Below are 24995 nucleotides of genomic sequence, written 5' to 3' on the forward strand. Positions count from 1 at the left end.
GAAAAGTCTTGTAATGAACTTTGACTACGATTAGGTTTCAAGGTCTGATGATGGAGCCGGAAGATATGAACTGGAATTACATGATGGAACATCGTATCATAGCTGTTTTTGGGCTTCTTAGAAAAGCCTTGTAATGAACTATGACTACGATTAGGTTTCAAGGCCTGATGATGGTGCCGGACGATATGAACAGAAAAAGGGGGGGGGGGGGGCTCGAGGGGGGAAGCATGAAAGAAAGATCAACGTAGTATTTAAAATAAGTTGGGTTAGCGTTTTCTTGTGACCTTTCAGAGCAAACAAAGGGGGGCTCGGGGGCGAAGCCCCCGCATAAAAGAAAGATCAACGTTGTATTTAAAATAAGTTGGGTTAAGGTTTTCTTGTGATCCTTAAGAGTAAAGAAAAGGGGGCTCGGGGGCGAAGCCCCCGCATGAAAGAAAGATCAACGTAGTATTTAGAATAAGTTGGGTTAGCGTTTTCTTGTGACCTTTAAGAGCAAACAAAGGGGGGCTCGGGGGGCGAAGTCCCCCGCATGAAAGAAAGATCAACGTAGTATTTAAGATAAGTTGGGTTAGCGTTTTCTTGTGACATTTAAGAGCAAACAAAGGGGGGCTCGGGGGGCGAAGCCCCCGCATAAAAGAAAGATAAAAGTTGTATTTAAAATAAGTTGGGTTGGGGTTTTCCTGTTACCCTTAAGAGTAACGAAAAGAGGGGCTCGGGGGGCGAAGCCCCCCGCATAAAAGAAAGATTAACGTAGTATTTAAAATAAGTTGGGTTAAGGTTTTCTTGTGATCCTTAAGAGTAAAGAAAAGGGGGCTCGGGGGCGAAGCCCCCGCATGAAAGAAAGATCAACGTAGTATTTAGAATAAGTTGGGTTAGCGTTTTCTTGTGACCTTTAAGAGCAAACAAAGGGGGGCTCGGGGGGCGAAGTCCCCCGCATGAAAGAAAGATCAACGTAGTATTTAAGATAAGTTGGGTTAGCGTTTTCTGTTGACCTTTAAGAGCAAACAAAGGGGGGCTCGGGGGGCGAAGCCCCCCGCATGAAAGAAAGATCAACGTAGTATTTAAGATTAGTTGGGTTAGCGTTTTCTTGTGACCTTTAAGAGCAAACAAAGGGGGGCTCGGGGGGCGTAGCCGGGCATAAAAGAAAGATAAACGTTGTATTTAAAATAAGTTTGGTTAGGGTTTTCCTGTTACCCTTAAGAGTAACGAAAAGGGGGGCTCGTGGGGTGAAGCCCCCCGCATAAAAGATAGATTAACGTAGTATTTAAAATAAGTTGGGTTAGCGTTTTCTTGTGACCTTTCAGAGCAAACAAAGGGGGGCTCGGGGGGCGAAGCCGGGCATAAAAGAAAGATCAACGTAGTATTTAAAATAAGTTGGGTTAGCGTTTTCTTGTGACCTTTAAGAGCAAACAAAGGGGGGCTCGCGGGGCGAAGCCCCCCGCATAAAAGAAAGATCAACGTTGTATTTAAAATAAGTTGGGTTAGCGTTTTCTTGTGACCTTTCAGAGCAAACAAAGGGGGGGCTCGGGGGCGAAGCCCCCGCATGAAAGAAAGATCAACGTAGTATTTAGAATAAGTTGGGTTAGCGTTTTCTTGTGACCTTTCAGAGCAAACAAAGGGGGCTCGGGGGCTAAGCCCCCACATGAAAGAAAGAACAACGTAGTATTTAGAATAAGTTGGGTTAGCGTTTTCTTGTGACCTTTCAGAGCAAACAAAGGGGGGCTCGGGGGGCTAAGCCCCCCACATGAAAGAAAGATCAACATTGTATTTAAAATAAGTTAGTTTAGGGTTTTCTTGTGACCTTTCAGAGCAAACAAAGGGGGGCTCGGGGGACCAAGCCCCCCGCATGAAAGAAAGATCAACGTAGTATTTAAGATAAGTTGGGTTAGCGTTTTCTTGTGACCTTTAAGATCAAACAAAGGGGGGCTCGGGGGGCGAAGCCCCCCGCATGAAAGAAAGATCAACGTAGTATTTAAGATAAGTTGGGTTAGCGTTTTTTTGTGACCTTTAAGAGCAAAACAAAGGGGGCTCGGGGGGCGAAGCCTCCGCATAAAAGAAAGATCAACGTTGTAAAATAAGTTGGGTAATGGTTTTCCTGTGACCCTTAAGAGCAAATAAAGGGGGGCTCGGCAAAAAAGAAATACTTAAATTTTGTTTGAATTAGTTGAAATGTGACAATATTTTCTAATCGAGTCAAACAAAATCCCACTAGCTGAGAGCTTCAAAACAATGTATGGCGAAAGTATGTCTCTCTAATGTCTTCAAAAAGTCCGCGATGGCACATGTCTATATTGTCTATCTTTTACGGATAACTTACTAGGTATAAACATTTTTATGATAATACCGTAATAAGAAGGTAGCCGCTAGTTATTATTAAGTAGCAATTAGCAATAAGTACACGTTAAGCCACAAATGGCATGTAAAATCCGCCTACTTGAAATAAATTTATGTATAAATGTTAAAAGTATTTCATTATTAATGACTAAAAAGTATAAAATAAATTAATAGTTTAAAAACACTATAAAACACGCTTTTATAAATGCACGTAAAAGCTAAAAATAAATTATGGATCGTTCAAGTTGTCTCTATTTGTGAGCTGAAGTTTAAAAACTATGTGCTTTTAATTATAATATTTGATTGTAAAAGCGTGGGGCGCTGGAACAGGAAAGACTTTCTTGAAAACAAATACTAATCCGAACTTCCTGGCGAATGCAGTTGCATAAGAACATAACGTTTACATATGCCGCCTAAGGGTTACCAAAAAGAACCAAAGATATCTCGTCCACGAACAAGAACTCTGCATCCTGTCACTGTAGACACTTTCCCCATTTGTACTTTGATTACCGGAAAAAAGCGGCGTTCTAAGTGTCGGTGACTGTCGACTCTCCTCGCTACTAGCGCATATTTTGTCTGAGTTCGACAAACTGGTACCTACTTTGAACACTGACTTTTAATTGATTTGACTGTTTAATGTAGAACCTACTAGTGATGCTGCAACTCCAGTTAGCGCGTCAATCTGTGTAACCTCCTTCCCGTAACATAGCATAATTTGATTTATCAGCAAGTTATACAAAAAGTCTTTCCTGTTCCAGCGCCCCACGCTTTTACAATCAAATATTATAATTAAAAGCACATAGTTTTTAAACTTCAGCTCACAAATAGAGACAACTTGAACGATCCATAATTTATTTTTAGCTTTTACGTGCATTTATAAAAGCGTGTTTTATAGTGTTTTTTAAACTATTAATTTATTTTAATACAGCAACATAGATTTAAAACTACCAGCACTTAGGTGTTGCTGACATGATGGATGACGCGCTACTGGCCGCCCAATTGAGCTTAAAGAATATTTTTAAGCGCAATACTACTACGCTACAAGTGATGGTGCATGTAGCGTAGTTTAGATAGATGTGCAGAAACGTCTGTGACCGACTAATTGTTGAAACTAAAGGACTAAAATATTTATGGTACATCTGACCTACATGGAAAACATAAGAGATCTGACGAAAGGGGAAACTGACGGACGTGTTCGTCACGAGAATGCTGTTTAGTCAGTACCTAGTTTAAAAATTCTGACCAATACGGAAAAAATAAGAGATCGGACAAATTCTGACCTATACTGAAGAAATAAAAAATATGGCGAAAGAGGAATCTGACTAATAAACTCATCACGAGAATTCCTGTTTAGTCAGCAGTTTAAAAATTCTGACCTATACGCAAAGAATGAGAGATCTGACGAACGAGGAAACTGACGGATGTGCTCTAAATCAAAAATATGTAGTCCTTTAGTTTCAAAAATAAGTCGGTCGCTGACGTTTCTGCACATCTATCAAATTCCTCCGGTAGGATTCGAATCTGTAACTTTCTGCATTTCCGGTGCAGCCGCTGTGACTAGCACAGAGGCCTGCTGTATGAGTGTGAATTTTTCCATGCCTTCCCTTAATTCTTAAACGCCTTAGATTATATTCCGGTACACTACATTTACTTAACGCGAAATTGCTAAAAGATTATCGATTGAATCAGGCGCTACGTTGCGGGAATCCATGATACCTAATAAATAATCTATAAAATTGTCACAGTTTCGTTTTCAGTCAACCCCTTATTTGCCAAGAGTGGCACTGAAACTTGAGTAGTTTCATGTGCTCTGCCTACCCCTTCATGGGACACAGGCGTGATTGTATGTATGTATGTATAAAATTGTTTCGATAATCCGCGAATTAGATGGCGTGCTAGTCAATCAATGATAACCCGTTATACTCGTATTTTACGACATCCGGAAAATTGCAGGTCACAACTGGATGAGACTAGCTCAGGACCGGGACAAGTGGCGTACTAGAAGAGAGGCCTATGCTCGGCAGTGGGCGATATAGGGCTGATATGATGATGATGATGATGACGTATTTAAAGCCTGACCAGAAATACAGGGTGTATTTTTACCAGAAATACAGGGTGTATTTTTACCAGAAATACAGAGTGTATTTTTACCAGAAATACAGGGTGTATTTTTAATATTAACTCAAACTAAAGGACGAACGGTCTGGCTCAGTCGGTAGTGACCCTGCCTGCTATGCCGCGGTCCTGGGTTTGAATCCCGGTAAGGGCACTTATTTGTGTGATGAGCACAGATATTTGTTCCTGAGTCATGGATGTTTTATATGTATATAAGTATGTATTTATCTATTTAAGTATGTATATCGTCGCTTAGCACCCATAGTAGGTACAAGCTTTGCTTAGTTTGGGACTAAGTTGATCTGTGTAAGGTGTCCCCAATATTTATTTATTTAACTTTAACCAGACCAAGATTTTAGTGCTAAGAACCCATACAACTAGTAATTATAAGTTTGGTCCTAACTGTGATTAAACTTAACTGTGTAATTTAAAAAAAATGAACAGTTGGACAGCAATGTATTGTGTGCACATAAGTATATTTGACGACGCGGAACTAATTGACAGTTGCGCGCTGAATTATTAAAATAAAAGTAGCATATTTTAAATTAAATCATATGAAAATATGTTCCGTAATTAACCTTTAAATATAAGGTAATATCAAAAATACATACGTCCTGTATATGACTATTTAATAGTCAAGAGGGCGCTGTTATCACAGTATAATAAAGAGTACTATCGTACAGTATGGCCACTCCCACTCCCCGCTGAAAGTGCCACCCACCCCCTCTCGGTTACCTCACAGTTGCCGCCTGTCAAAAACGCGAACAGTCGACCTGTCATATTTCACTCATATAAGCATAGTACTCGTTCACCTACACGAGCTTAGACTGTGTGCTAGGAACGCGCCTCTTTCATATATTTGATCGCCAGTGTCCGAGGTGTGCTGTCTCTTTCTTTCTCATGTAATATTTCGGCAATTTGAACATACCTATATCAAGTTCAGAATTCACTAGCAAGTTATCTGTTCGCGGATTAGCTTTTAGTAATTTTCTAGATTATGCTAGAACATTTACGACGTCAGGGTGCGTAGCCGAATGGCATAAACGCTCACGAAACGAAACGCTCGTAGATATCTATCTCTATCGATCTTGCGTATTGGCGCGACAGAGCCAGACTACCTTTCGCGGCGTTTCGTTTTCGTTTCGCGTCGCAGAAATGCCATTCGGCTACGGCACCTGGATATATCGTCAATACTTTAAAAAAATCTCATATCTCACGCTGCTCCTCAAAGTTAAAACGCAGTAAGTCTATATGTATTCCATACATGCTTATAGTATGAATTTTCTGAGATGAACTTTTAGCTTTAGCCGTAATCTGTTAAACAAAGGCCTTTGTTTCTATTATTCCCGGCGGCTAGCTCCCGTTTAAACGGCACGTGCTATAGTCTCAGTGTAGTTAAAAAGCAACTATCATGATAGTAATAAGGTTCAAATCCATAATCCATAATCTTTCGGAGATAACACGTTTTGTCATCTTCAAAAAAAGTTACCTGCATACTGCAAACTGTTTAATAAATTTTACAATTTTCTTTTCATTGACAGACGAAGATACAAGTTTTTTTTAAAGTAGTGACGATCACGTGATGATATTACAATTTATAACCAAATTTCTCTTCGACAGGTTACGAGGATGTAAACATATCGAACGACCCGTACGATGGGTTCCAGAATATACATCAAAACTACATGCAGAATAACACAGGTAATGTCTTAGTATACCATAGACAAATATGTAAGACCAGCCGGCGTATCATGCTGCCAATTTTATCACTTATCCACGTGGATAAGACATCTGTCACTCTCACACTGACATACTTGCTAAAGCATGACGGATGCTTTATCCACGTGGATAAGTGATAAAATTGGCAGCATGATACGCCGGCAGCTTTTACCCGCGGCGTCGCTCGCGTTAGAAAGAGACAAAAAGTAGCCTATATGTCACTCTCCATCCCTTCAACTATCTCCACTTAAAAAAATACAATTTTGAAAAAAACCCCGACCGCAACATAGTGGACCGATTTTCATGAAACATGGCTAAGAACACTCCCGGCTAACTCAGCTTTCAAACAAAAAGAACTATGTAAATCAATATCGGTTCATCCGTTCGGGAGCTACGATGCCACAGACAGACACCCACACATATACAGACAGACAAACAGACAGACAGACAGACACACAGACAGACATACACGTTAAACTTATAACACCCCGTCGTTTTTGCGTCGGGGGTTAAAATATCACGTCAATTAGTCGCTCCGTTTTGCCGTGAAAGACGGACAAACAAACAGACACACACACTTTCCCATTTATAATATTACTATATTAGTATGGATTACAGTGTTCTCTCCATATATTCGTTTTTACAACAAAAACTATTAGAGAATACTCGCTCTGGGATCGCGATTTATTTATTTAATCTTTATTGCACAATAAGCACACATTTTTTTTCATTTTCATAAAACACCGCGCTACGTTCGGCTTCCTAAGGGATGAAATTTCGATATCCTCGGAAAAAAACGTTTACTATGATGTCTACTATTATCCTATTATCCATCGTAGGCCACGTCTTTGCCTTTGGCTAGTCTGTGGCCAAGAGCCCATTTATAATAAAAATAATAAAGCGAACGGTCTCATAGCGAAGAGTCTCGACCAACATCTTAAGAGACTCTCGCTAGGTGGCTGGATCAAGGGCCAGATGCAGAAGGCGGTGATCTTGGACACAGCGCGGATAGTTCGACGGTTCCTCTCTCTGCAGCCCTAACCACCGGCAGCTTGGGCCCTGCCCCACTGCTGGCGGCACCCTAGGTTAGGTTTTTTATAATATGTTTATATCTTTTTATATTGTTTTGTTAATGTTTTTATATTTTATTTTTATATACATATTGTAAAAAACCTAGTAGCCTAGAGAATGAAAATAAATACTGATAATAATAATAGAAGAGAGAAAAGATAAAAAATTAAGAAAATAATAAAAAAACTGTCTTTTTCACGGTTTTTTTCATGTTTTTTTTTCAAGCCAGAAAAAAAACCGTTTTTTTGCAACCCTAGTCCACGCTACATAGTGTGCACAGGGGCCACCCCTCCCGGCTGCACGCCCTACAGATTGAGCCTCCACTCAGACCTTACGGCCCGGCCACGACATTGGGTCCGTCCGTCCGTCCGCGGATAATCTCAGTAACCGTAAGCACTAGAAAGCTGAAATTTGGTACCAATATGTATATCAATCAGGCCAACAAAGTGCAAAAATAAAAAATGGAAAAAAATGTTTTATTAGGGTACCCCCCCTACATGTAAAGTGGGGGCTGATTTTTTTTTTCATTCCAACCCCAACGTGTGATATATTGTTGGATAGGTATTTAAAAATGAATAAGGGTTTACTAAGATCGTTTTTTGATAATATTAATATTTTCGGAAATAATCGCTCCTAAAGGAAAAAAAAGTGCGTCCCCCCCCCCTCTAACTTTTGAACCATATGTTTAAAAAATATGAAAAAAATCACAAAAGCAGAACTTTATAAAGACTTTCTAGGAAAATTGTTTTGAACTTGATAGGTTCAGTAGTTTTTGAGAAAACTACGGAAAACTACGGAACCCTACACTGAGCGTGGCCCGACACGCTCTTGGCCGGTTTTTTTGTTCGAAAGCGAAATTAGTCGGGAGTGTTTTTAGCCATGCTTGATCAAAATCGGTCCACTACATCGGGGTTTTTTCATAAATTTTGTCAACACAGGTGTGGACTGCGAACTCCAACTACCCCGCTACCCGCGCCCTGCGGCGCCGTCCTTCGTGCGCGTGGTCAAACGGCGCAGCACAGCCAACAAGAAGGAGCGCCGGCGCACGCAGAGCATCAACACTGCCTTCACGGACCTGCGGGAGTGCATACCCAACGTACCGCCCGACACCAAGCTCTCCAAGGTGACCACACTACACTTCTCTCACACGTGACAATGAATGAATGGATGAATGAATGAAATAAATGAATGAATGATTGAGGAGTAATGAATTAATGAATGTATGAGTGAAAGAGTGAATCTATGAACAACTAACTGAATGAATGAATGAATAAGTGGATGAATAAATGAATAAGTGAATGAATGAATGAATTGATAATGAATGAATGTTTGACTGAATGATGAAAGAGTAATTTAGAACAGTGGTGAGCAAACTTTTGTCATTGGGGGCAAATTTTTAAAAAAGTTTAGAGGAGGACCAGATTTACTACACTTAGTGTTATACATATAACCTTACTTATGACTCTTATGAGGTTCTGATTTCACGTTTTTCAATAAGAAATACCCTTTTTCGCTGCCGTCTGCCAGATTTAATTTCTTCTTTAAGGCGAATTTATCAATGAATTCATTATCTTCCGATGGGGCGTTTATTCTAAGTATTTGAAACTAAGGATTATTTTGTCTGATCAGACCAAGTCGAGCGCGAAGCCAACACTGCCTTTACTGGAACCATTTCGCCGCATTTTCAGGCCCCTATTTGAGAACCTCTGGATAAGACCAGTGGCCCGTTTCTCGAAAGGTACAAGTGTGTTTCCATGACAACCCATACGATTTGACAGTTCGCGCACTTGTAATACAAGGCTTGTACCTTTCGAGAAACGGGCCACAGAACGCAAAACTTTTCGTCATCCAGTACCTAAGCTATAACCACGTACTTAAAATTCAAAATTTCAAGCAAAGTCACACAACATTAACTATAATAATAAAGAAATCGCAGTAAGGAACCTTAGACTTGGCACGACTTAGTCTAGATTTCATTACTTTTTAGAGATAAACAAGCAGCTCCATCGAGACTTGTCTAGTTTCATACAAAATGTTTTTGGTGGGATAACATTTGACATTGTCAGAATGCTCATAAATTGTGAAATAATTTCATAGATAAATTCTTCTTTTTGTATCGGTCAAAATGGATTCTTAATTTATTTTACGTCCCTCTAATTTCTATATTTTCACATCTACAGGGTGAAATAAAAAGGACCAGTCATACTTTGCATTGTGACTTTTGGGGTCATAATGACCAACTTTTATTACGGGACCAATGCTGAAATCGCGAAAGAAAATTTCGTCACTACTTTGAAAAAATCTCGTATCTCACGCTGTTCCTCAAAGTTAAAACGCAGTAAGTCTATATGCATTCCATACATACTTACTACAATTTTCTTTTCATTAACAGACGAAGATACAAGTTTTTTTAAAAGTAGTGACGATTCGACTGTTCCAGACATAAGCATCACGTCAATCGGAATGTATGGAACACAGCCAATTTGTTATTCGCGATTTCCGCAATAGGCAAATCCCTGGTCCCACCGCGAGCTAGTAAGCTATGAGCTATCGGCTATAAAAACGAACAAAAGATCACTCCCGTGCAAATAAAAGAGACACGGTGATGTTTATAGTTACTCGCCCAGCGGTGAGCTATAGCTCGCGGTGGGACAGTGCCTTAATCCCATGATAAAAGTTATTAATTATAACCTTAGATGTCACTTGCACAGTATGGCTAGTCCTTTATTTCACCCGGTATAATAATGACCTCTCTGGCAGACGGCAGTGCGGTCGGCGGGCGTGAACGCTGCGTTCTCGCTGCTGCGTGCGCGCATCCCTCGCGTCGCACCCGACACTAAACTGTCCAAGGTTGGTTACTATCAACCTTATATTAATCATTTTAAAGAGACTTTACAGACTGAATGATAACGGTCCGTCAATTATTCGGCGTCAATATTTGCTTTCAAGTGCATTTTCACATTATCCGGTCCGATATCGGACGTAGGATCAATATATACATACATACATACATACATACATACATACATACAATCACGCCTGTATCCCATGAAGGGGTAGGCAGAGCATATGAAACTACTCAAGTTTCAATGCCACTCTTGGCAAATAAGGGGTTGACAGAAAACAAAACTGTGACATTGCAGTGACAGGTTGCCAGCCTCTCGCCTACGCCACAATTTACCCCATATCCCCACAGTCGCCTTCTACGACACCCACGGGAAGAAAGGGGGTGGTGAAATTCTTAACATATATACATCCTGTTTTTATTGAATTCAGTTAACTTTAAGGGAAGATTCTTCAGTTCAAATACAATCAATTTCTCTAAGAAACTAGCCTCTTAACTCTTACGTTACGTACGGTTACCGAATTATTAAAAAAAAAATATTACTGAACACGTGTGTGGCATCCCTTACCAGTTACCACTTACTAATGTTATTTGTTTTGACATGTGCCGTCAAACACTTGACAATGACTTTAATGTTATTATTAAGGTCCTCTCACACTAATTAATCCATTTATTATGTACTCTGGAAAAAAAATTTTTTTTTTCGAATTTTACAAAAGGCGATATACAGGGTGGTTCCTGATGATGAACCTAAGTGCGTGTCGAATTTAAGGGATAACAAAAATACACGGTGTATACAACAGGCGCCATCTTTGATTTTTGCCTTTGACATCTTTCCTACATGCGATATCGGATAAGATAATGTGAAAACGCTCTAATTGACGTGCCGATGACGTCCGATGAAGTCTGTATAGACTCTTAAGTTGTCAATGATACGAACGCAGCGTTTTCTTGACGCCATCGCCGTAGAGCATGATTTTTAGGGTTCCGTAGTCAACTAGGAACCCTTATAGTTTCGCCATGTCTGTCTGTCCGTCCGTCCGTCCGCGGATAATCTCAGTAACCGTTAGTACTAGAAAGCTGAAATTTGGTACAAATATGTATATCTATCACGCCGACAAAGTGCAAAAATAAAAAATGGAAAAAAATGTTTTATTAGGGTACCCCCCCCCCTACCTACATGTAAAGTGGGGACTGACATTTTTTTTTTCATTCCAACCCCAACGTGTGATATATTGTTGGATAGGTATTTAAAAATGAATAAGGGTTTACTGAAATCGTTTTTTGATAATATTAATATTTTCGGAAATAATCGCTCCTAAAGGAAAAAAAAGTGTGTCCCCCACCTGTAATTTTTGAACCTTATGTTTAAAAAATATGAAAAAAAATCACAAAAGTAGAACTTTATAAAGACTTTCTAGGAAAATTGTTTTGAACTTGATAGGTTCAGTAGTTTTTGAGAAAAATAGGGAAAACTACGGAACCCTAACACTGAGCGTGGCTCTTGGCCGGTTTTTTTTATGTCACTGCTCGGATATAGGGCTACGTACAGCTGGGCAATCATGGTCACGCGATAAATGATAAAACATCGGGCCGTCCCTATCGCACTTACTAATAGTGCGATAGGGACGGCCTTATGTTTTATCATTTATCGCGGGACCATAATTGCCTGCCAGAATGTGACCCTGTATAATTTTACGTCGATAATGTGTAAGATATATGTACAGCCAAAATACTTGTTACTTTGGAGTTTGACCCATAGAAACATTCCTCAGTAGATATGATACATTACATTCACGTCATAAAATATTGCAGGACATAGAAACATCCTGTAGTGTCAGAGACCCTAACCTAACCTAAATTCCACAATCACAAATTATCGTGAACAAAATGCTACCTTTTGAATATTTTTAAAGTGTGCTCCTCTTTCGTGTTTTAAAAAAATCATCTTCTAACTTTACCCGTTCTTTACAGATCAAAACGCTCCGGCTAGCCACCTCCTATATCTCCTACCTCCTCAAGGTCTTGGAGACGGATGGAGAACCAGCTGGAGGCTTCAGAGCAGAACTGCACCACGCCCCGCCACGCCGAAGAGCTGATACACAGGTGACTCAATACCTTATGAAAAGCCAGTGTTCTGGCAAAATGCTCCAGCTGGTCAATTGGTCATGTCCTAAATCCTCAAGGTGTTGGAGACGGATGGAAAGGCAGTAGGAGGCTTCAGAGCTGAGCTTCACCACGCCTCGCCACGGCGGGGAGTTGATACACAGGTGAGCTTGCTTCCTTGGGTCCAATTTCTTATGCAAAAGCTAGAATATCCTGGTAAATGATTTAGCTGGCCATATCCTAGATCCTCAAGGTCTTGGAGACGGATGGGGAGCCAGCAGGAGGGTTCAGAGCGGAACTGCATCACGCCCCGCCACGGCGGGGAGCTGATACACAGGTGAGCTTGCTTCCTTAGGTCCAATACCTTATGAGAAGCTAGAATGTCCAGGGAAATGCTGCAGCTAGTCATCTCCTAGATCCTCAAGGTCTTGAAGATGGATGGGGAGCCAGCAGGAGGGTTCAGAGCGGAACTGCATCACGCCCCGCCACGCGGGAGAGCTGATACACAGGTGACTCAATACCTTATGAAAAGCCAGAGTGTTCTGGCAAAATGTTTCAGCAGGTTATCTCCTAGATCCTCAAGGTGTTGGAGACGGATGGAAAGCCAGCAGGAGGGTTCAGAGCTGAACTGAACAATGCCCCATCACGACGGAGAGCTTACAGGTTACCTTTACTTTGGGTTCAATTTCTTATGAAAAGGTAGAATATCATGTTTTTAGGGTTCCGTAGTCAACTAGGAACCCTTATAGTTTCGCCATGTCTGTCTGTCCGTCCGTCCGTCCGTCCGTCCGTCCGTCCGTCCGTCCGCGGATAATCTCAGTAACCATAAGCACTAGAAAGCTGAAATTTGGTACCAATATGTATATCAATCACGCCAACAAAGTGCAAAAATAAAAAATGGAAAAAAATGTTTTATTAGGGTACCCCCCCTACATGTAAAGTGGGGGCTGATATTTTTTTTCATTCCAACCCCAACGTATGATACATTGTTGGATAGGTATTTAAAAATGAATGAGGGTTTACTCAGATTGTTTTTTGATAATATTAATATTTTCGGAAATAATCGCTCCTAAAGGAAAAAAAAGTGCGTCCCCCCCCTCTAACTTTTGAACCATATGTTTAAAAAATATGAAAAAAATCACAAAAGTAGAACTTTTTAAAGACTTTCTAGGAAAATTATTTTGAACTTGATAGGTTCAGTAGTTTTTGAGAAAAATACGGAAAACTACGGAACCCTACACTGAGCGTGGCCCGACACGCTCTTGGCCGGTTTTTTTTTTTCTGAGTTGGTTGGTAGCAATGAGAAGTGGTATTAACACGCAGTGCGTTAAAAATGATACTACTGCGTGTATGCGCAAATGCGTTTTTGGGGAATCTTGTCTTGACATCTCTTATGCAGGGCTTTAAGTATCTGTGACGACCCTATAGCACAGTATAATAAAGAGTACTATCGTACAGTATTATGGCCACTCCCGCTCCCCGCTGAAAGTGCCGCCCACCCGCTCTCGGTCACAGTTACCGCCTGTCACCGCGACCAATCGACCTCACTCACACAAGCATGGTACGCGTTCATCTACACGAGACTTAGGGCCAGTTGCATCACACATTTGACAGACACATTATCGTCACCAAGGATCGGACAAACGCCCGTCATTTCGAAAATGTAACCCTGTTCCGTACAGCAGAGGCTTCCTTATGTTAATAAAAAAATTGTAAGTGTTTTATAAATTTATTGGACCATATAATTTATATCCAGTGACAAATTAGTTAATGATTATTATTACGAAAATTACTTTCGCCAATAAAATAGAAACACCCAATTTTTTTCTAAATTTTCAGGTGTGAGCCTATAACGACGTGAATTTAGGACCCATTTAAGCGTTGAAAAAGTCCGTTCACAGTCTACGGACGTCATAGGGGCATATGTAATCGTTGACATTGGTATATTGTTCTCCCAATATGATTGTGCCTCGGAGTTAATTTTCTCATACATACGGAACAGGGTTACATTTTCGAAATGACTGGCGTTTGTCCGATCCTTGATCGTCACGCAGCAGACGTCTATGGAACTTCCCATACGATAAAATTTAACGAACGCTTTAACGGTGACAGACGGTTTGATGCAACCGGCCCTTAGACTGTGTGCATAGGAACGCGCCTCTTTCATATATTTCATCGCCAGTATCCGAGGTGTGCCTGTAGCTAGGTAAATAACAAATATGGTACCGGAGTAGAAAAAAAAAAATTACTAATGATCGCAGCTATTTCCAATAATCGCCGCCACTCATGCCACGAGTACTTAGGTACCCACAACCCATAAGTATATAAATCTGGCAGTAATTGAGAAGTTCTCTCGGGAACCGTTATCTTGCACATGCGCACTGTTTCAAGTGCGGGCGGCGCCGCGCCGGCGCACGACGGCGTTGTAGGTCATACACGGAGTTTTCAAAAGTCCCTACTTATTTATAGACAGTTTTTATCTAAACGTGTGAATTAAAGCCAGGGTGCGTAGCCGAATGGCATAAACGCTCACGAAACGAAACGCTCGTAGATATCTATCTCTATCGCTTGCGTATTGGCGCGACGAGCCAGACTACCTTTCGCGGCGTTTCGTTTTCGTTTCGCGTCGCAGAAATGCCATTCGGCTTTTTTTTTTTTTTTTTTTAATCTGTTTATTTCTAAGAAACGTGCATGCATTTATAATATACTCGTAATATAATTCGACTTTCGTAAGATATATACAGGATAATTGTTATAATTAAGAAAATATAGATACTAGAGAACCTTAATGACGAAATAAAACTTAATAAAATCTCAATTCATTAACAAAATCTTGGTAACAAAATAGGAATTAATAAAAACAAATTTAACTTTTCCCTTAATTTTTGTACAAACTTTTCGAGAACTGCTGATTTATGGTCAGGCTATACATCGTTTTCTGTCCTCCAGACGGAAAATAGGTTTCAAGCTGTTACGCTGAACGAAGTTACCGCTTCCCGACTTCATAAATATAGTCATACAGGCATTTTCGCGAGAACAATGACCAAAAATATTTTTTCTAAGGTAGGTAAAGTTTATGTTTTTCCTAGGCTTAGAAGAAATTTAAAAGTGGAAAATGTCTGCCTTGGGTGAGACTTGAACTCACGGCCTCTGGATCAATATTCCAGCGCTCTGCCAACTGAGCCACCAAGACTTCAACCAAGCCAGCGAAATTTTCCACTACTAAGGTCAATGGGACCCGTAGACCTTAGTAGTGGAAAATTTCGCTGGCTTGGTTGAAGTCTTGGTGGCTCAGTTGGCAGAGCGCTGGAATATTGATCCAGAGGCCGTGAGTTCAAGTCTCACCCAAGGCAGACATTTTCCACTTTTAAATTTCTTCTAAGCCTAGTGGCATCGATTGCAGACGTTTCTGCTAATCAGAAGTTAAAATGTTTTTCCTACTCAGAATCTCGAGCCCTTTCAATCTAAGACAAAAACAAGAGATAAAAAAATGGTCCCAACATTTTCTATTATTTTGCATACTTTCCACTTTGTAACCTCTGTACGAAGTGTTTGAAAAATGGTAACGAAGTGGAAAAATTAAATTTGAGAGGTTTTTTTCACCTAGTAGGATCGAAAGGGCTCGTGATTCTGAGTAGGAAAAACATTAAGTATATCTATTTTATAAAAAAAATCTTTGCATTTTTTTGTACACACTTTGGCCAGTTAAAAAAGCCTCAGATCACAATGTTTGTTGGTCCAAAATGGTCCGAAGGGTCGCCCTCGTAATTTTTGCAACGAGTACAGTCGAGGAAATTTATTATTTAGTAATTTGCGCGAAGGAACATACCTCCGATGGTAGGTACAGGCCATCTTATAGGCCAATGGCGGAAAGAAGCGGCAAAGATTCTGAACAGTTCCTCGGAAATGCCGAATTTTACTCGTATTTCACAACGCGTGAAATAGCACAGGCCATAATTATGGCGATAAGCAATAAAACTATGGGCCATCTGGTTTCGTTATTAGATTACCGGCGTCTGGTGCGCCACTCTCGCGATTACATTCCCTACCCCAGTCGGATAGGAATGTTGGTAGAAATTTCCCGGCCTACAGGCTACTTCTGTGAGAGTCAGGACCCCTGGACCACTACAGATATTTAATGTTTAGTACATACTAAAATTTAGTACCTATTTGATACTATTTGGTACCTGAGTACATATATTTGGTACCTCCACTGATATCGAAAAATCGAGCGAATAAAGTGGCCAGACATTCTGACGTCAGGATGTCTGGACCATTTTTGGTTTACATAGTTCTAGACAACACTACTAATTGATATCTTAGTCAATATTTACTACCTAATTTAAAGTTGTGAGCCCGGCCGTGCCGTTGAAGTATGTAGCGCCTGTTTTGACCCTGTTTTGTTACTTTTATATTTCGACTATATTAATGCCACTAGTCAGTAGAGATGATGTGCAAGTGCCTAAAAATAAATTCCTATTTAAATTGACGCGCAGGAGGGCAGGCGGATTTGCCTCTATTCTTTGGACATGCGCTACATACTTCAACGCCACGGCTGGGCTCACAACTTTAAATTCCATCATAACTTTTTTCTGGTACGCCAAAAAAATTTGAAAAAAATATATTGACAGGTACCAAATAGGTAGTAAATATTGACTAAGATATCAAATTAGTGTTTTTTTTATTTTATTAGTAGTGTTGTCTAGAACTATGTAAACCAAAAATGGTCCAGACATCCTGACGTCAGAATGTCTGGCCACTTTATTCGCTCGATTTTCCGATATTAGTGGAGGTACCAAATATATGTACTCAGGTACCAAATAGTAACAAATAGGTACTAAATTTTAGTATGTACTAAACATCAAATATCTGTAGTGGTCCAGGGGTCCTGACGCTCACCTACTTCTAGTCAAATCAGCTTCTTTTTAAGTACCCACTCGTACTGTCAGAACGAATTTGAATGATTGGCTAATATGGAATTATCTAATATTAACTTTTTCCCGCGGCTTTGCCCGCGTAAGTAATGTTATTTTCCCATACTAAACTTTGGTCCCACATTTCACCCTCTTAAGAGGTTTGAAAAAATATTTTTTCAGTACAGATGGTGTTTTTTTTACGAACTAGTGCGAGAAGTGGTTCATTATATGGCAGGTCGAAACTTCGGAGGTCCATCTGTACTGAAAAACGTCGTTCGATACACGTGCGAAAAGGGAATTCGTAACTCGTGTCGATTTAAAACACTCCCTTCGGTCGTGTTTTAATTTATCGCCACTCGTTTCGAACTTCCTCTTTTTCGCACTTGTATCGAAATGTACTATTTCGTGCTCCTCTACGTCTTGTAAGGAACCTACATGCCAAATTTGGGATCTCTAAGACCAGCGGTTTCGGCTGTGCGTTGATATGTCAGTCAGTCAGTCAGTTTCTTCTTTTATATATCTAATATGAAATCGTGTCGAGTGACGTCACGTTCAACTCATTGACTTTAGACATATCTTTCCCTTCGACTTATTCAATAATAATACGGTTTAAGAATAACTGGACAAGCACCCGTACAAGAAGAAATACAGACGCGGAAATGGCATTGGATTGGACACATCCTCAGAAAACCTGATACCCACCTATCCAAAATGGCCCTCACCTGGAATGTACCCGGAAAGCGCAAACCACGCCGCCCTAAATCGACCTGGCGTCGTTCGGTTCACCAGGAGCTCAGGGTGCTAGACATGGGGTGGGAGGAGGTCACTCAAACTGCCCAAGACCGGAGTAAATGGAGAAATATGATTCGAGCCCTACACCCCAGCAGAGGGTAACAGGATGTAAAGAAGAGAAGAAGAAGATGTTATTCTTAATTATCTGATGCTTTATTTCGTGCATAGTATAAAAAGAACTTTTTTTGAATTATGAAGTCTTACTCTTGACCACAGACTAGCTAAATGCAAAGACGTGGCCTACGATGGACTGAGCTCGCCCAGAAGATGCCTGTTCACTCTTGATTTGAAGGTTGCCGAGTCATATGAGCTCGGAAATATAGCCGCCGGCAAAGAATTCCACTCCAACTGTTGTAAGAAACTGCCCGGTAACTACTATAGCATTGAAACCCTCGAATCAAGTCGAATCGTTCAAGATTCCAATTCTTGAATCACTCGCTACGCTCGTGGTTCAATATTAGAGATCTTCGCTTACTCAGGTTCAATATAGCGGTTAAACAACAACTTTGTCTCCTTGTAAATAAAATAACTATTTTGTATAATTTTTACTGTTTTATGCAGCGCTATTTACATTGAAACCATTCGAAGGTCATTGGCTATTACCGAGTAGCGTTTTATTTATCCAGTTGCATTTCTGTCAACACTCGTCATGCAACCAATCGCAATTGGCTCACTGCATTAATGGCGCAATTAATAAAAAATAACCGCATTATCTTTATTATTTCTTTAGTACCTCAACTACGATAATGGGGCTATTGTTTTTTTTCGCATGTTTCAGTCAAGGCATTTAATTTTAAAATCAATATGAAAACCGATCTTAGGTTATGTGACCCATCCCTAAATCTGGAATAAAAGTGCCTGTTTCATCAAAGATTTCATATATTTTTTACGTTACTAAAGTTTTCTGAATTTTGAAGTAGGTGGTACACCTAAGAGTAGTAAATAAATTGATAATATTGCTAAATATGTGTACCCTTGTTTATACAATAAAATATTTTTGATTTAAAAAACAGGGGTAAAGTAAATGTAGGTACAAATAACAAAAAAAAAACAAAATAAAACTATTCTAAACTAAAAGATAACAGCAAAACTAAACTAAAATTAAAACTAAATTACAATTCATTAAAGTGTCAAAAGGGCCCCTACGTGTTAGCTTGGGCTCCGCGCACGCCTTCTAAAGGTCCAGAATACCTAACCTATGGTTTCCGGTGATGGGAAAGACATGCTAAATATAAAGGGAGGACCTTTATCATTAAAAATAAAAATAAAAATGTATTCAGATTTCGATTTTGAGTTTAAAACAGGGAAATACGAAACACATTAATAACACTCATATCGTTATCAATTAAAACAATAGTAAAATCTATCCAAAATAAATCTAAATTCCCCAGAGAACGATTTCACGGGAGCCAAACTTTTTCACACAACTTTTTCTAGGCAACGGTCGCGCGTAAACAGCCAACACGTGGTAGCAATTTCTAAACTGTTTGTGAAAAAAGTTCCCGCCCATAGATTTTGTTACAAGTTTTTTTTAATGTTATGTTTATGGGCCGTGTAATCGTTTTAAAATTGGAGGCACGTGGCTTGTTTGAAATTGGAACAGTGGTTTTGGTTGTTGGTGATTTGATATGTTGGTTTTTGATAATTGAGATGTTTGTAAAGTAGATACAGGGTGTGTCCGTTATGTTATTAGAATAGAACTCATAACAGTATTATGAGAAATTGAAAATTCACTCTATATAAATGAAGATTCACTAACTATTGTGATTGCCATTATATATTTTTTAATAAAGTAATTTAACTTTGTGTTCTTAGTTTTTTTTTAACTACAGGCACTTGAGCTACAATATCATCATCAGCACTAATTTGTTAGCGAAAAAGACAACGATGATGATTCGTTATTCGACAAACTTTAAAAAAAACCTAATTGCAACAAAGTTACTAGAATGCTCATCTCATTACGCAAGTATTTAAATTTTTCAGGACATTAAACTCAGATGAATACTTAATTAAATAAAACAATATAATTCACTAAAATTATCATTGTTGATTTAGATGCAGTATCTACCAAATGAATTAATTTAACCAATAATAATAGGCTACTTGACCCTTTTTAGGGTTCCGTAGTCAACTAGGAACCCTTATAGTTTCGCCATGTCTGTCTGTCCGTCCGTCCGTCCGTCCGTCCGTCCGTCCGTCCGTCCGCGGATAATCTCAGTAACCGTTAGCACTAGAAAGCTGAAATTTGGTACTAATATGTATATCAATCACGCCGACAAAGTGCAAAAATAAAAAACCGGCCAAGAGCGTGTCGGGCCACGCTCAGTGTAGGGTTCCGTAGTTTTCAGTATTTTTCTCAAAAACTACTGAACCTATCAAGTTCAAAATAATTTTCCTAGAAAGTATTTATAAAGTTCTACTTTTGTGATTTTTTTCATATTTTTTAAACATATGGTTCAAAAGTTAGAGGGGGGACGCACTTTTTTTCCTTTAGGAGCGATTATTTCCGAAAATATTAATATTATCAAAAAACGATCTTAGAAAACCCATATTCATTTTTAAATACCTATCCAACAATATATCACACGTTGGGGTTGGAATGAAAAAAAATATCAGCCCCCACTTTACATGTAGGGGAGGTACCCTAATAAAACATTTTTTTCCATTTTTTATTTTTGCACTTTGTCGGCGTGATTGATATACATATTGGTACCAAATTTCAGCTTTCTAGTGCTAACGGTTTCTGAGATTATCCGCGGACGGACGGACGGACGGACGGACGGACAGACAGACATGGCGAAACTATAAGGGTTCCTAGTTGACTACGGAACCCTAAAAATGGAAAAAAATGTTTTATTAGGGTACCGCCCCCTACATGTAAAGTGGGGGCTGATATTTTTTTTCATTCCAACCCCAACGTGTGATATATTGTTGGATAGGTATTTAAAAATGAATAAGGGTTTACTAAGATCATTTTTTGATAATATTAATATTTTCGGAAATAATCGTTCCTAAAGGAAAAAAAAGTGCGTCCCCCCCCTCTAACTTTTGAACCACATGTTTAAAAAATATGAAAAAAATCACAAAAGTAGACCTTAATAAAGACTTTCTAGGAAAATTGTTCTGATCTTGATAGGTTCCGTAGTTTTTGAGAAAAATACGGAAAACTACGGAACCCTACACTGAGCGTGGCCCGACACGCTGTTGGCCGGTTTTTAAAGTCTGTCTTATATGATTAAGTACTGTCCAATTAACTAACACATTTTATTATGACTTAAAAACAGCAAAGAATATTTTTAAAGTATACTTTTACCCATCTTAAAGGCCGGCAACGCACCTCCAACACCTCTGGTGTTTCGGGTGTCCATGGACGGCGGTGATCGCTTACCATCAGGCGACCTGTCTGCTCGTTTGCCTCCTATCCCATAAAAAAAAAGTAATCAGGCGAAATCAATACAGTCATGTTAATCTTTAGATTATCTGTGCATTAGATCATTCTACTCGAAAACAAAATTTTCAGACTTTTTAAACTACATAATTATGAAGGCATAAAGTTCAATATGTCAGTGATTGTTTTGACGGCGTTGACGGCTGACAGCGTTTTCGGTGGCGAAAATAAATAAAAAATTACACACATTTTTAATTGAAAATACGTAGTCATGATACACTTTTTTTTTCAGTCAGAAAATACACTTTTAATAGGTATTGTTTTTTTTTATGTACAAATACTACAGAAGACAATCATTTATTGTGCCAAATTCGATATGAGTCTAGTAACCTTTAGTACAATAGCATAACAAAGAGAATATAATCACTATAGCATAATATCGAGTGCCATGTTGCCAACATATGTTCATTGACGTATTTGATGATACGTGATCATATGACATGCATATTTCAGACAAGGCAAAAGCTATTGCAATTTGGTACTTGTGTGTGATATATAAAGTTGTAATTTACCTGATAAAATGTAATGAGTAATACGGTCGATTTTCTATGAATCAATATAGAATAGAAACCATTATGCCATTTACCCACCCACTGTCATTAACAGGAGGAGATAAGAGACGATCGTTCGTAAATGTTTCTTTTTATACCACGTCGGTGGCAAACAGGTATACGGTCCGCCTGATGGAAAGCAGTCACCGTAACCTATGGACGCCTGCAACTCAAGGGGTGTCACATGCGCGTTGGGTCGGCAACGCGCATGTGACACCCCTTGCATTGCAAAAGGAGTGTATAAGGCATTAGAAACGTATACACTGCTTTTTTTAAAAACCCCATACTGTAGTTCATCGGAAATACATGTTTCACTCGTTGCAAAAAAAAAAAACTCCATGCGTTTGAAACCCTCGCATCGCTCATGATGCCACGTTTTGAACCACTCGCTACTCTCGCTTGCTCAGGTATCAATATTTAATAAAACAAATAACTATTGTTTTACAGGGGGCAAAGTTGTTGTTTAACCGCACGTGCCAATATTGATACCCGAGCAAGCGAAAGATTCCAATATTGAACCGCGAGCGTAGCGAGTGGTTCAAAAAGTGGAATCTTTCATGAGCGTCGTTGCGAGGGTTTCAAGGCACGAAGGTTAAACAAACTTTGCCACCGAGTGAAACACAAAATTTTTCACCACACCAACACGAACAAAATACTGACTACCTATAAAACATCAAACTAAATCAAATCCATCAATTTATTCAAAATTTAAGATTCTACATCAAATCTTCATTTATAGGTAAAATCTACCAACCAACTTAAGACATCAAGTTAAAATTTGTATGAAATTACTTTGCACTCTTGTGGATAAAATGCAATTTTGCTATCTGTTTTCGAATAGCAAAGAGAGCCTTTACCAGTTGGTGCGGTGAAAATATCTATTGCCATTTTAGATTGGAACGTCCATGTCGAACTTGAAGAATTAGGGCCCTTCTTTAGTGGAAACTCACATTTAGTTACAAACTGTTTTATAATAAACAATCGCGCGTGCTTGACGCTGCGCAGACGCAGGTAGGATCGTAAATCTATTAGTGGAGCGAGAAATATGGTCTGAGCTGATTTTTTGGGAGTTTATCTAAAAGTATGGAGGTACTTATATGTAATAGTTATTTGTTATACAAGGGGGCAAAGTTGTATTTTAACGCCGAGTGTGGAATTGAAAAACGAGCAAGTGAAAGGATTCTATAGTTGAACCACGAGCGAAGCGAGTGGTTCGAGAATAGAATCCTGAACTTGCGAGTTTTTTAATACACGAGAAGGAAAATACATTTGCACCCGAGTGTAACACAAAACTTTTCCCCTCACTATAGCGAGGAGACTACAACGCAAAAAATGCGTTTATCACTGCTTCCAGTAGTTCCACAGGTGGTAAATCATCTTTTTTACTAGATTCACCTACTTTTATCAATTTTAAAGCAGTTAATTTGACTTTATTCAAGGTCAAATTACTTTACCCACTAGTGGATAAAATGCGTTTTTACCCGCTGGTATTAAAGGACAAAACACATGTTTCCGAGCTAGTGAGGGGAAAACAATATTAAATTTTAAATCATCATCCTCCTTGCGTTGTCCCGGCATTTGCCACGGCTCATGCTGGGGCCTGGGGTTCGCTTTGACAAGTAATATTAATAATTAAATAATTATTTAAAAAAACCGGCCAAGAGCGTGTCGGGCCACGCTCAGTGTAGGGTTCCGTAGTTTTCCGTATTTTTCTCAAAAACTACTGAACCTGTAAAGTTCAAAACAATTTTCCTAGAAAGTCTTTATAAAGTTCTACTTTTGTGATTTTTTTCATATTTTTTAAACATACGGTTCAAAAGTTAGAGGGGGGGGACGCACTTTTTTTTCCTTTAGGAGCGATTATTTTCGAAAATACTAATATTATCAAAAAACCATCTTAGTAAACCCTTATTCATTTTTTAATACCTATCCAACAATATATCACACGTTGGGGTTGGAATGAAAAAAAATATCAGCCCCCACTTTACATATAGGGGGGGTACCCTAATAAAACATTTTTTTCCATTTTTTATTTTTGCACTTTGTCGGCGTGATTGAAATACATATTGGTACCAAATTTCAGCTTTCTAGTGCTAACGGTTACTGAGATTATCCGCGGACGGACGGACGGACGGACGGACGGACAGACAGACATGGCGAAACTATAAGGGTTCCTAGTTGACTACGGAACCCTAAAAAAGAATTAAAATTAATTAAACAATTGATGTATCGGTACTAGCAGGGGGGTTACCATGACGTACTAAAGACGTTCAGTTTAGGTTGAGAGAAAGGGACACAGCTATAGCAGTTACATAGCTCCGTCCCTCTCTCTCAACCTAAACTGAACGGCTTTAGCACGTCATGGTAACCCCCCCAGTCACGCTGAGAATAGGGAACTTTCCTGTGCATAGAATAAAATATTATAGGTAGGTATACCATGCACGAAACAAAGCATCAGATAATAATAAGAAAAACACGGGCAGTAATTAGTTAAATTTAAATTATTTTTCTATTTAATAATAGGTCGGATAGAAAAATATAAAGTCAGTATAAAGACCGTGACGTCACTCAAGTCACTCAACTCAATTTCATATTTACTCCATACTAGCTTTTGCTCGCGGCTTCGCTCGCGTTAGAAAGAGAGTAAAAGTAGCCTATGTCACTCTCAATCCCTTCAACTATCTCCACAAAAAATCACGGCAATTCGTCGCTACTGTAATGGCATATTAGCCACTTTCCGTGTTTAGCAGTAACACAATGGTTCACTGCGACATAACGCATATCGCTTGGTCAGCGACATCCCAAACATGTATATATAGGCACACCTTTATACAATAAATGGGATTGATTGAGATTCATTACTTTACGCTATACCTACTACTCGTGTCTATCATTGACTACACCTCATACCGTGACGCTGCTCCTCCTCAACAGTAATAACATATCTTGTTATTACATGGCGACCCTTGCCTCACTGAACGGATGGACAAACAAACAGACACACACACTTTCCCATTTATAATATTAGTATGGCAAACGGTTCAAATTCGTTTTGACAGTTATTAAAGAGAATGGCATTATTACGACGCGAAAAAAAA

General features: G+C 39.3%; 1 protein-coding gene and 2 non-coding genes across 4 annotated transcripts in view; 2 read left to right on the forward strand and 1 right to left on the reverse strand.

Annotated features, from left to right (window-relative positions):
* LOC125239223 overlaps positions 1-24995 on the forward strand; it is a 37450-nt gene that overhangs the window by 10463 nt on the left and 1992 nt on the right. Inside the window, exons 4-7 of one of the 2 annotated variants that reach the window (XM_048146749.1) lie at positions 6070-6150; positions 8178-8362; positions 10000-10089; positions 12059-12190. In XM_048146749.1, coding sequence (XP_048002706.1) covers positions 6070-6150; positions 8178-8362; positions 10000-10089; positions 12059-12190 — 488 coding nt within the window. The remainder of the gene's footprint in view (positions 1-6069; positions 6151-8177; positions 8363-9999; positions 10090-12058; positions 12191-24995) is intronic. The other variant, XM_048146751.1, reaches the window with a different exon arrangement.
* Trnan-auu lies at positions 15311-15383 on the reverse strand. Its single transcript has one exon. It is a non-coding gene; the product is annotated as a tRNA-Asn (tRNA).
* Trnan-auu lies at positions 15471-15543 on the forward strand. Its single transcript has one exon. It is a non-coding gene; the product is annotated as a tRNA-Asn (tRNA).

Source organism: Leguminivora glycinivorella, chromosome 25, assembly GCF_023078275.1.
Source record: "Leguminivora glycinivorella isolate SPB_JAAS2020 chromosome 25, LegGlyc_1.1, whole genome shotgun sequence".
Lineage (NCBI taxonomy): Eukaryota > Metazoa > Arthropoda > Insecta > Lepidoptera > Tortricidae > Leguminivora > Leguminivora glycinivorella.